The 12,983-nt window shown below is 40.4% G+C and overlaps 2 protein-coding genes and 1 non-coding gene across 4 annotated transcripts; all 3 read right to left on the bottom strand.

Annotated features, from left to right (window-relative positions):
- Window positions 1-217: 217 nt before the first annotated feature.
- On the bottom strand, window positions 218-3,548 carry LOC109762521 (aquaporin SIP2-1). The gene is made up of 3 exons (XM_020321381.4): window positions 2,916-3,548; window positions 1,540-1,797; window positions 218-623 (listed from the first exon to the last, which is right to left on the bottom strand). The coding sequence occupies exons 1-3, from the start codon at window positions 3,231-3,233 to the stop codon at window positions 450-452; spliced, it is 750 nt and encodes a 249-aa protein (XP_020176970.1). The 5' UTR covers window positions 3,234-3,548; the 3' UTR covers window positions 218-449.
- Window positions 3,549-3,579: 31 nt separating this feature from the next.
- Window positions 3,580-3,652, bottom strand: TRNAE-CUC (transfer RNA glutamic acid (anticodon CUC)). Its single transcript has one exon. It is a non-coding gene; the product is annotated as a tRNA-Glu (tRNA).
- Window positions 3,653-3,682: 30 nt separating this feature from the next.
- Window positions 3,683-11,497, bottom strand: LOC109762520 (alpha-L-arabinofuranosidase 1). 2 transcript variants are annotated; one of them, XM_020321379.4, is made up of 18 exons: window positions 11,241-11,497; window positions 10,079-10,273; window positions 9,542-9,596; window positions 8,880-9,091; window positions 8,476-8,597; window positions 8,219-8,372; window positions 7,546-7,615; window positions 6,505-6,650; window positions 6,365-6,410; window positions 6,236-6,288; window positions 5,445-5,589; window positions 5,238-5,356; window positions 5,065-5,136; window positions 4,891-4,994; window positions 4,747-4,803; window positions 4,346-4,544; window positions 4,129-4,272; window positions 3,683-3,983 (listed from the first exon to the last, which is right to left on the bottom strand). In XM_020321379.4, the coding sequence occupies exons 2-18, from the start codon at window positions 10,256-10,258 to the stop codon at window positions 3,825-3,827; spliced, it is 2,037 nt and encodes a 678-aa protein (XP_020176968.1). In that variant the 5' UTR covers window positions 10,259-10,273; window positions 11,241-11,497; the 3' UTR covers window positions 3,683-3,824. The 2 variants fall into 2 exon arrangements, with proteins under 2 accessions (XP_020176968.1, XP_020176969.1); XM_020321380.4 differs by having other exon boundaries at window positions 10,079-10,264; window positions 11,241-11,428.
- Between the last annotated feature and the right edge of the window lie 1,486 nt (window positions 11,498-12,983).

The raw sequence follows: 12,983 nt of genomic DNA, 5'->3' as shown, positions 1-12,983 counted from the left end.
AATTACTCGTCTTAGATTTGTCTAGATACGGATGTATCCAACACTAAAAAGTCAAGTAATTTGGAACAGAGGTAATACTCCCTCCGTCCGAAAAAGCTTGACCCTCAAATGGATGTATCTAGCACCAACTTGGTGCTAGACACATCCATTTGAAAGACAAGCTTGGGACAAGCTTTTCCGGACGGAGGGAGTACACATTAAGGAGGCTTCAACATGCTGACAGATGAACATTTTAGAATAATTAATGATAATATGATCTGGAGTTCTTGCTCCAGAAAAAATGGTGGACACCACTCCCACAATAACAATGTTCCTTCTTCTTTCTTTGAAGGAATACTTGAAGGAAAGCCAAATAGAACCTAAATTCAAGTCCATGAGGACTTCAACCCAGGCGCTGGTACTGTATGTACATCCACTCCCCAACCAGGCGATGGCTCGCTTCCTGAAGTCTATTCCTTTTTGTTCTTGTTTTTATCTGCTTCTTGCTCCTTGGTCTTCTTGGGTTTAGTTAAGAAGGTAACCACCCATACTCCTACAAGGGTTGCTTGGAGGGGTGCGAGCCAATATACCAGTAGGTGGTCAAATGATGTGTGATCTCCACGAGCATAGGCCCAAGCAAAGGCCTGCAGAATATAACACAAGTGAATCATTAGATAACTGAAGTTCAATCTCAAGAATTAGATGTAGCAAGCTAAAAATGCATGTCAGGTGTTACTCTACTGTGAATAAAAACACATTCATGGTTTATCACTAAGTTCGATAGCTACTCCCTCCGTCCTTTATATAAGGTGTATTTGTTTTTTCAGAAGTTAAATGAGTGCAAGTTTGACCGTATTTTAATAAAAATATGTCAACATTCACAATACGAAATATATATCACTTGAACCATCATAAAAAGTACTCCGTCCCATAATACAAGAACGTTTTTAAAACTAAAACAGTTTGAAAAACGTTCTTATATTATGGGACGGAGGGAGTAGTTTCATATTTTATCTATTAGGAATTGCGGATATCGTTATTTTATTCTATAATCTTGGTCAAATATTCAAATGGTTGACTTGCACGGAAATCAATACACCTTATATTCTGGAACGGACGGAGTATTTGCTAGCAGTGAACATCTGTCAAACTGTTAGTTGGTGTGATATACCATGACCTTTTTGAAGTAATCGAAAGCATCAATGCAACATCTTTGAGATGACAAGAAAAATGTATGCATGTAAAACCGTTTAGACAACTTACAAACTGTTTGATTTTATGGCCAAAGTTTGATATCACCATGGTACACTTGGATGATATGAACATTTCACATATCAACTGATCACCACACATTGCAGCGGAACATAATATTATGGAGTGCTGGCTAGCAGAAATGTACTGGCAACCAGAACAAAATTAGTGCTGCCATATATGTGTATGCATACTATTTCGATGATTTGTACTAGATTCGTATCGAAGTTATGCACATGTGTTGTACTTCAAGTTCAAGAGGTTAATTTCTACAAGAGTCTCATGACATTAGGTGTAGATAACACTTACAGATGCAGGGTTCATAATTCCTCCAGTCATATCTGAGCTAAGGATATGAATCGTCATTTTCCAAATGCTGGCAATCCATGTCTTCACAAAGAACCCCTGTTCTTTCTTTTTAAGTGTCAATGACACCATAACAACCATTAAGGTTGCCAGTCCTTCAGTTAAAGCCCCATGATGAACACCGACGCTTAACGCAGCTCCTTTACCTACTTTAGGGAATGCAAATCGCATGAGCATCACTCCAATAACCGCCCCAATCACCTGATAACCAAACAACGTCAAATGTTAGACAGACGTGCAGATCCATAAATCAACATGGCTACAAGAAACAGGCAGATCAGCCAAAGAGAAAAATGACCATTTTTCAAAAAAGGAAAGAAGCATCTTTCCCCTCCAAAAGTATGAAACATCTCCAAAGATATCTTCAGGCCTGGAGATATTACATCAAGCAAGATCTCAAGTTGTTGCTATTCAAAATAAAAGAGAAGCATGTTCATGCCTTTCACCAGTGGATATATAGCAACCTGTAAATCATGTTTTTTTTTCCAAGAGCAGGCATTGGCTAGCCCCTAACTCTGTTTTGGCCTCTCAGGCCTTTCTTTTTTTTCCTTTCCCCTTGTAACATACTATTGATAATATATGAAAATTATACCGTAGAACTATTGTTCTACGGTTTGCGGATCAAATAAAAGCATGAAACATCTTTCTTGCAACAGAGAGAGTATGAAACATCTATTGTTCAACATGAATTAAATAGATCTGATGGTTCATCTCTCCCCTCCCATCCGATTTCATCATTTGAACAAAAACAGAAAGTTTCGTAACACATGATATATGCTGTCTCTTGCCCAATCTCTAGAAAATCATCTACTTGCCAATGCCAACACAGATGTTATGTTACGCTATCAATCTATATCACATCTGAAGTGACAAAATTGACCACAGTGTAATAGTACTGCATTAAGCCTTTCTGTTCTTTATAACATTAAATGTATCCACGTGTGCCCATAACATAAAAGCGAAAAATATAGTAGTACTACGTATTAGCTTAGGGCATCCATAATGTGGTCAAATACTGGTGTCATGTTCAGATTCTGGCTTTTTGGCACCACTTGCTATAGCTGCCTGCCCGTTGTAACAAAGCTGTCCAATATCGAACAAATGTGTGTTGATGGTAGCATAGTGTAGCAACGAAAATAACTCATGGATTGGTTATGAGATACTAGTATATTATAAGATCATATGGCCCTCAAATAGGTACTGGTCAGATTGTGATGGCTCCTCTCTTGAAAAGAACAGGTAAATGTTCCTCTCAAGTCTCAAGTATATTAATATTAATATATAGAGAGATAAAAGGACGAGACAGAGCGACTAATCACCTGCGCAGGGACCCGTACGAAGACGGTGAAGAGGTAGAGGGCGATGCCACCGCGGGAGGCCAGGGCGCCGGAGATGGCAGTGAGCGGGTTGTAGGAGGCGCCGCCGGTGGCGGATTCAAGCCAGGCGAAGAGGAACATGTAGACGACAGAGAGCGAGACCTTGGCGGCTTCCCCCTCCGGGCGGCCCCCAAGTCCGAGCACGTTGTACACGGCCAGCTTCACCAGCGCGCCCGCGCACACCCACAGCACCGCCAGGACCAGGTCGCCAACCACCAGCCACGGCCGGATGCGGCCGCTGGACGCCGGAGCCGGAGCCATGGGCGGGCGTTGGGGGGAGCGGGGCAGAGGCGGTGGCTGCCTGCCTGCCTGCCGGTGCTTTGGTGGCCGCGAGGGAAGGATTCTCCTCCTGCCGGGATTAGGAAGGAAGCGAGCGAGAAATTTGTAATTTTAAAATTGGGAGCGGGTTAAGAATAGATTCCCTTATTAGGATGGCCACGAGCACGACTGCCAAGGAAAGAGGAAACCTCTGCCGTAGTGGTGCGCGTCAATGATTGAGAATATTTTCGACATGTTTGTCAATACTGTCGTTTCAAGGACGCAGTTCCTTTCAAAAATATAGGAAATCTTTTTCGCCAAAAACGGTATGAAGCCGCCTCCAAAAAAATTCTGTCGCCGGGACTTGAACCCGGGTCTCTCGGGTGAGAGCCGAGTATCCTAACCACCTAGACTACGACGGAGGATATGTTCTTAAGCTTTAGTCTGAACCATATCGACAATCATAATCACTTGCCCTTTAACCTGCGTGTTAATGTATACATCCACACACGGCCATATTAAGTTTATGTTTAATCCAAATTCATGTTTTGCATTGAGAGACGGCTCTCTCGTCTATCACATTCCTTTCTGTATTCACATACTTGAATGCAAGCTTGACTCCGGGACTGAATGCATCATCTGCAAGCTTGACTTCAGGTCCAAGAGGAGATCAAACGAGGTGAGGGAGTACGGATCCAGTACAAGGCTCATCTCCTCCCTCGCATTGCTTATCGGGCTTTCCACCGGCACCACCTATTGCATGCCAAACAAAAGTTCAAGACAAAGCATTATAAACATTGCAAATTTACAAGCACCACTACAGCTACTAATCTAAGACAGAACAATTCTCGCATCAAATTCAGTTTGCGGTCACCGGAAACAAGTCAATGTAGCATACCTTGTCTGGTTGCTGGAAGGAGTTCTCATCCCGTAGAGAACCAGATGTAAGTACCGTCTTTACGGATCCAAATGTCTGAATCTCATTCTCCAGCCCAGTTATAGAGATACTAAGATCTATAGCCTTGTTGCCGAAATTGAGAACCTGACATAAACGGATTTGGTTATTTCAATTTTCATCAGCTCAGTTTAATTCCCGGACAAGGGAATAAATGCACCTTTATTTTTAGGTAGGTATTTCCATCTTTAGAATTCTGCCACGTGATAGCCGATGCGACCAGTTGGTTATAGTTCGATACTTGAATGGTAGATGGATGAAGTGACGCGCCGCTTGACTCCTTGAAGAAGTGTAACATCCAGTAGTTTGGACATCCATAGTGCTGCCATGAGTTGAAGACTATGGCATCTGGACTCCACCTATTATTAAGCACAAACGTATTTTCATGGATGGCACAGGCATCAGTAGGAAAATTGTAATGATGTACGAGTGTATTTCTCTCTACAGAATTCAAGTCAATGGATTATCCAAAATTTTAGCTTAACTTCACGTAGACAAACTGTGGCACGGTTTCAGAAGTACACTGACTGATTTATTGATTCATAGAGTTGAATCATTTACCTGCGATCATTGTCATTTACGAAGAGTGGAGCACAACTTGCCATTTCAACAGCGTCGCTGCGTAGAAAAAGTTGGTAAAACACACAAGTTCAAAATGACTGCTATCATCGCCATGATGCCAAACCAGAAGTAGAATACAAGGACCTGTTTCTTTCTAATCCAATAAGAAATGCAGCTTCAGCTAAAGCAGCTACTAGTGTTCCTCGGCCAGCATCATTTCCGGTCACAGCATATTCACTAACAATTGCCTAAAATTTACACAGGGTACCGGTTAGTTGTGAGGATGAGAATTGATGTTAATAGAAGCACAGCTCGTACCTTCGGTCCACCTCGGGGTGTGCTGTCAAACATGCTAGATTTGGAAAACATATCACCAGATGAGGTATAGACCTACCACAGAGCGGATGTCAAACATTGCCAACATATTATTCATTTATTTAAAGCTGAATATATATACTTTATCTAAGTGAAGACCAAGCAACAGTCTTTACATGAACATCATACAGATCAGCAGGTTCGACCGGTGAAATGGTAGATCTATCACAGCTGGATATGATTTTGATATCTGGGTAGGATGCTTTTATTGCAGAATAGAACTTGCGGTAATTCTCTAAAAAAAGCAGCTTCGATAAAGGTTGCTTTCCTGTATGGCCATCCATGGAGAAAATGTGAAGAAACCAAGAGATATATAAATTAACCTTTATAGTAGTGCATTGAGCATTCCTGATTTCCCATAGAAATATAATTAAGCTGAAAGGGCTCTGGGTGTCCCATTGCTGCACGAACTGAACCCCATGAAGTCCCAGGGTCTCCCCTCGCAAACTCAATACCGTCAACAACATCCTGCAAAAGCAAAGAAATTCAAATAACAACAATTTCTTACAAATGGAAACAAGTATGTTAAGAAACATCACTTAATCTCGCAATCCTAATTAAGATCATTATGCATGGCACCCTTCAGCTAGGCATGTAAGAAATATGTATTCATGTTGACTTTTGACATATATTTAGTCATTTCCCGGATATTCACGCCAGACTGTAGCCTAGACATTCGAGATTTGTAGTAACAGATAGAATATAGACCAAGTAATTGTTCAATTATGCATCCAAATATAGTAATTAGCCATATGCACTTGTTTCCAAAAAAACATTGCGTAAGCACACATATATGATTATATTTAGCAGATTCCATTCTGACTATTCACCCTAGGGATGCCATTTCTGAATCCTAGTGACAAGATTATGCCTGTATTTGATTTTCTATTCTACTTGGTTCTTTACTGAGATGGCTTTTAAAATAAATGGATCGTTCATTTATCGTGTAATCCTTTCCTTAGTATTGGAGAATAAATTCAGTAAAGAGAGTAAACAGGCATCGTAATTTTTACTTTGTTAGATTAATGCTCAGAAAATAAGAAAACCTACTAAGGGAGGAATAGATATAGACCATGGCACGTGAAAAAATGTATAACAATATTCAAGAACATACCTTTACAAAAGCAGCTATTGTGGCAGATGGCACTTGTTCATTTCGGCTAGCCCCTGCCACAATGAAAAGAATTGATCACATCACCAGATTAGCAAACAATCATTTTTACTTCCTACACATAGTAATTACCATCATTGACCACCCAAACTGGGCAAGCACCAAGGTCTTCTGCTAACTACAGTAATAAAATAACAAATCTCAGCTTTAGACTGTTTGCAATTGTCTGACGATTTCCAGATCGAAGTCAAGCAGTAGGGTTTTTTACTCACTTGAAGGAACTCAAAGAATCCAAGTCCATCATCAGTCCAGTAGCCCCAAACATCATTAAAATGACCAGGTCTCTCCTCCCAGGGTCCAACAGTTTCACTCCAGCGAAATGCATTTGACAGATAGTTTCCCATGACATAGTTTCCACCTAAAACATGTAATCAGCATACTATCAATCTCCAGAAATCAATGTTTAATCATAACTGAGCTTTAACCTATTTTCTTAGTTTTAACCTTATGTTACAAAATCTTTTTATCAGAGCTTACTATACTGACTATTACTACTTGCCACTGAATCATGTTGTTCGACACACAACTTCTTTATACAGTTTATGTTACAAAATCTACCAACCACAGCTACATATACTGAGGGAAAAATCAAATGATTATTTGAAACCTCAAAAACACCTAAGCGCCAATAGCCTGTTTGGTATGCTGCCAGAGCATTTGAAGCAAGAAAACGAAAAAAAAATCTTTCTAGAGTGAACTTTTATCCGCGTAGTAAATCATGTTCATGCAGTTTGTTATGCCAAACCCATAAACTGTGTGTGAAGAAGTTTTGTGTCAACCAAGATGATTCAGTGGCAACTGATAGTATCAGTTGCTTATAATTTTACAAGGTATCTTCGTTCAGTCATAGCACATATAGTGATAGAGAGAAGAATATGTATCTAATATAGTACTCCCTCCGTCCCATAATATAAGACACTTTTGCAAGCTAAAATGGCTTGCAAAAACGTCTTACATTGTGGGACGGAGGAAGTACTAGTTTAGTTCGTTACCACGAGTCTACCCAGTCTAATATTGTACTCTTAAGTGCAGAAATACATGGTTGAGAAAAAAGAACAATTAACATATGTCATTGAATACTTGAACACGTAAGCTGACTTTTAGACATAGAAATTGTACAATATTCACAGTACACTGTACAATCTTGTAGTGCAAAAAATCGTGGAACTTCTACCACATATTAACTACAAGGCATAATATCTTCACCTTTTGATATGAATCACAGATGAAAGATGAAAAGAACAGTGACAAACCTGGGAATTTCAAAATTTTAGGCTTTAGATTTGCCAGCATAGACGCAAGATCTTTACGATAACCATGCCGCTGAAAAGGAAAATGATCGAAAGATACATTGTAATCAACGTTGGAAACTCTAGATAATATTATATGTCATATGCAAATTAAGAACAAATTGATAATGCTACAAAAGATACACAAATAGATAACTCGATATCTTGTGGATATTTCCAGGGGTAAAAGTATCATAAAAGTACACCGTGCAATTTTAATTATGACCAATGCACCTGTATTAAGAAACATTTGAATGCGAACTACTAGAACTGCTTGCTGAACAATACGTATACATGTACGCAAACTAAGTTTAGTGAGAACTCTGGTCTCAGGTTATTAAATGTTTAGATTTATTTATGACATGATAACTGAAACAGCACAACAGAATTTCGTATTTACAGAATCAAAGCTATCCATGGACAAATAACTTAAGTTCATTGAGTCATTAAAAAATATGGATATCTGAAATCATAATTGAAACATAAATAGTTGTTGCATAATCGAATATATATTTACTGCTATGTTGTGTTTCTCAATTCTTGTGGATGCAAGGGAACTTCGCAGTCGAAACATGCCATCTGTTATGATACAAAAGGAAAAGGACGATATCCAGATAATAATTGGAAAATAAATTACCATGTAAGTCTCAGATGGCATAAGTGATACTTGATCAAACCAAACAATGCCACTTGTTCTGGTTGTAAGCTGAAGCCTTGAGTTAGGATTTCTTTCACTTGATTGCAGATCAAACTCAACCTTCGTCCACTCTTTAAAATCTTCCTTATCAGCACTACAGAAGAAAGAATTAGAACAAACATCCATTACACGGAGAGAGCCATAGTTGTAATAATAAATGCTGAACTGTAGGTAAATTAAACCACAATATTGCTTACGTGATGGTATAAGCAGCTAGATTCTGAAGACCATCTGAACTTGTCAAGGAAACTGTTAGATCCATGGAGTCTGATGACATGATGTACATGCTGACTTTATAAACCTTCGCTTCCTCAATATTCTACAACCATGGTAGCGAAAGCAATTCTTATTGTTATACTCGAAACAAACTTATATTGATCACATATAAAAGCCTAAAAGGAAGAAGAAAATAACAGATACTGTATCAACTCTAATGCAGTGAGCAGTGTGTCACTAATGAGTATTGACTGCAAAAGATCTAGGTTTAATGGATCTTAATATCTTGTCTCTTGGTATTAAATAGGTATATGGAAAATGAGAAAAGCTCAAGTCACATGAGGTTCAGAATCCTGAATTTGGATTAGATAAGTAAAAGCCATACCATGCCCCAGAAACCAGGATTATAAATACCGACACCTCCTGGTGGGCAGACATCATTTCCACTAGATTCACAAAGTACTTCCATCCGAAGTGCGATTGGATTAGTTGCAAAACAGGATGAGCGGTCGGTTGCAACAATAATGTTCGATTCATCTCCAATTATCAACCATGGGTCAATGTTTGAAGGCGTATTAGGACCACCAGCTTCAAAACCTGCAACTTAAATTGTTAGAGATTTGCACATAAAACAGAACCAACATAAGGGAACCACACAAATGTAGGACAGAATGTTTAGCTCATTATCTACTTCTAATTGCATGTCCTCTAAACAATTCTTCACCACATACAAGAATTATGTATAAATGATTAGTCGCCGCTAATACCTAATGTTGTAACAGAGCTGTAATTAACAGAATGAGACAGACAATTAGTCAGTAGCTTTTCATTAAACAATTTACAGTTACAAAAGAGATCAGTAGCAGTTAATTCGAGCAAAGAGGATTATGACCCTGCAGTAATTTCCCTGGAAACTAACTATAAGTGAAAATTTTGAACTATGCCAGGTAATACGCAAAGAAGTGCCAAAATGACGAGCACCCACTTCAATCAGACAAGCCAAAGTGCATGTAAATCTTTGACACCTCAGATATCAGAACACATTACCTCTATTATTTACAAGTTCGGCCCACAACCCACCAGCCCCAGCATGGTTAATCTCCTACAAGTAAAACCAATAATAAGCAACAATCCTCAACCAAGTACAAAAACTAAATAACCTCTAACACTATATTACAAGGTTCGGCTTCATGAATTCTTTTAGAGAAATAAGCAGCCAACAGGTTTGCTGGCTAGTCTCGCCACAAATAAATTGTCCCTCAGTTGCAGAAAACAGTCATGGGTAATCACTAATTGAAATCCTGAATTACATCTATTTGTTGCAATTCTACAGCCCGTGAATTATACACGCAAAAGTAACACACAATCATACAAATATGTTATGCGGGCTGCAGTTGGCTATATGTAGCCATCTAACACAGAGTTTGTTGAGTTGGCCAAGTAAATAGTCCAACGTTGTCAAAGCATGCCCCTCTCTGCACAGGCATGGTGTTGATAGGGTATGAGAACGAATTTACTAGTACATGTGGCCCATATAACTACTCAAAATCAATGTATGAATCAACAGTTAAAAATTAACCTGACCTCGAAAAAGATGCCAAACATATTCTCAGGAATCATCTGAGTATTCTGAGGTGAAGCATTCACACTCAACTGTGCTGTTTGACCCGCTGCTGACCGAACAAAAAATATCTGATACATGGCACAAACAAGGCCCAGCACCCAGAACAACCTGCCATCCAAAGACCTTCTTGGGACGGCCATTGCGACCTGTCACAACTGAAACCAAAGCAGTAACTAATTGATCGTGTGCAAATACATATACTGCAACCCCAGAAACACGGAGCATCAAAGTTACAATGGACAGGGAAGAAGCAAGAATATGAAACATTAATTAAGTCAGGGCAGTAATGTAGGAGTAGAAGTGAAGCCAAGAGAAGACCAGAACACAAGTTAGCACCAACAGATTGCGACAGGGGTATTGTATTTTGCAGTTTACTTTGCAGGGCTGCACTTCATCGCGGACAAGCAACACAGAACTGTCATTCTCTTGCCATCCATCAAAGCAATACACATAATGTATACTGAATTAATTACTGTATATGCCCTGAGGGTTTTTTTCCCTAGTAATTGAAACGTTTACTTTTAAGGAATCAATTGAAATGTTTTGGCCCGAATTAAGTTGCGCTAGAGGCCATCCTGAACACTCCTTCCGAAACCAACTTTTTTAGGGAACTTTATGAAAACAAATCGCTACAAATATACAAGGCATAGTGTACCAAAACGATAACTGTGACAATAACCTATGAATTGGGGAATAGTCATCAAATATTTCACTTGGCACTAGTGTACTATTGGTCAGCCGACATGAGAAGCTGTCAGACTTGCAGAGCATACAACAAGGCTTGAAGCAAGCAATGCATGCAGGAACCGGCTTAAAAGAAGCAAAGAATCAGAGTAACAGACAGTACAGTAAGGGGGCATTTCCGCAAAATAGCAACAAAAGCGTGCCACATACACATAGACTGCTTAGAGCAAACATTTCACAGTAAAATCGTACTGCTGTGTAAGTAAAGCAAGTTGGCAACCAAGCAAGTGAACCATCTGCTGATCCCCATCCTAAACATAAACGAACCATTGGCCAACCAAAGCCTAAGCTCTAAACGGTCGAAAGCATCGCAACATTCGCGCAGTAAAGTTAACCACAAAAATAGAGGGTGCGCAAGAAAATCGATCGAGCTGAGACCTTTTCGGGGATTGCGGAAGCTCGCCAATGCCGGATTTGGGGAGGAAGAGGGGGCGGAGGGCGGCATTTCTAGGTCTCCGCCCCCGCATCGACGAGTCGACGTCGCTGTGGAGAGCAGGCGGCCGCGGAGGCGGCGGCCCCGTCGGATCGCGATCGTGTGGACGGGCGCGGAGGTATCGGTTGCGTTGCTTGCGAAGCTAGGCAAGTCGTTGGTCTTGCGTCGAGCTTATCGCGGTGAACAGGTCAACTGGGACCAGACTTCGAGACCATTATCCGGCTGATTGATTTTCTTTTAGTTGCGCACTCAGTTAAATCGAAATACTTTTTTTTAAACAAATAGCATTAAGACACCCTTCTCTAAACACATCGACGAACGCGATAATTGCTTCATCTGCAACAGAACAGGTACAACCCGTGATGGGCAGCGTTGATTACATCTCTTGGAAGAATCTTCGTCATTCATTATCTAGTCGTACAAAAATTGAAGCAAAATTCATCGTAGTAATTTCGCTCGCCATATCCAGCCATAATAAAGGATATGACGGTTATTATTTAAAAAGCTGGCGCTCGCCGACCTCATCCATAGACGGCGTGTCACGTACCATACTTACGCCCACTCAGTTGTACCGTAAGTATGTACCGTTGGCGTGTGGAAGGTCGCAGGCTGTCAGTCATTCAACCACGTCCCCCGATGCAGCGGTTTCCACATGCGTCACTAGTGAGGATTCCGAGGCCCATCAATGGCAGCATTAGTCCCCCACCAGTGTCCACCCACTCCCTCCTCGCCATACCAAGTGTGCCCATCATCTTCACCTGCGCCTACAACAGTAGCCGCCGCCACCTCCCACACCACGCCCAAACCAGCAACCACCGTCCACCTCTCAGTCTCCACGGCGATGATGCACGGTAACCTCATCGCGGAGGAGGTGGGGGTCGCCCACTTAGGCATCGTTGCGCCGCCGAACGCGGGGCTGTCGTTTAGATGGCGCCTGAGCGTTGGCAGCGTTCCATTGGCGATGGGTGCCCCATTCAGATCCATCGACATGACACACGGCATCACCGCGTGTCGCGCGTGACTACAATCGGAGGCGCGGGAGGATCCGACGTATGCCTGATCGCTTGTATCTGCGTTGTTATTTTCCTCGAAGAGGAGAGGATGATGCAGCACAGCAACGGTAAGTATTTCCCTCAGTTATGGGTTTAATGATTTTGGATGCACAAGTAGTATTTCTACTTAGTACAAGTGGAGGCTAGCAAAAAGATTGAGAAGTAACCAATCAAGAAACGAAAAATCACATAAGCGAGCATTAAGCATAATTAACACCGAAATAATGCATCACAAGTAGGATGTAATTTCATTGCATAACTATTGACTTGCATGCTTGCATAGGGAATTGCAAACCTTAACACCAATATTCTTACTAAAGCATAATTACTCACCAACATGACTCACATATTATTATCTTCATATCGCAACTATTACAAAGAATCAAATTTATTTTGTCCAATGATCTTCAAGAAAGTTTTATTATATCCCTCTTGAATATCTATCACTTTGGGACTAATTTAATAAGTTGCAATTGCCTTTGACATGCTCAAGCAAATTTAAGTGAAGAACATGAGCATAAAATTTTCTTCTCTCAAAATAACATAAGTGAAGCATGAGAGAATTTCTTCAAAAATTTACTAACTTTCAAATAAATCTAAGTGAAGCATGAGAGTTTTTCTTGAAAAAAATTAAAG

Source organism: Aegilops tauschii, chromosome 4 (genome assembly GCF_002575655.3).
Source record: "Aegilops tauschii subsp. strangulata cultivar AL8/78 chromosome 4, Aet v6.0, whole genome shotgun sequence".
Taxonomy (NCBI): Eukaryota; Viridiplantae; Streptophyta; class Magnoliopsida; order Poales; family Poaceae; genus Aegilops; species Aegilops tauschii.
The sequence above is the reverse complement of the archived record's forward strand: the minus strand, read 5'-3'. Positions and strand labels throughout refer to the sequence as shown.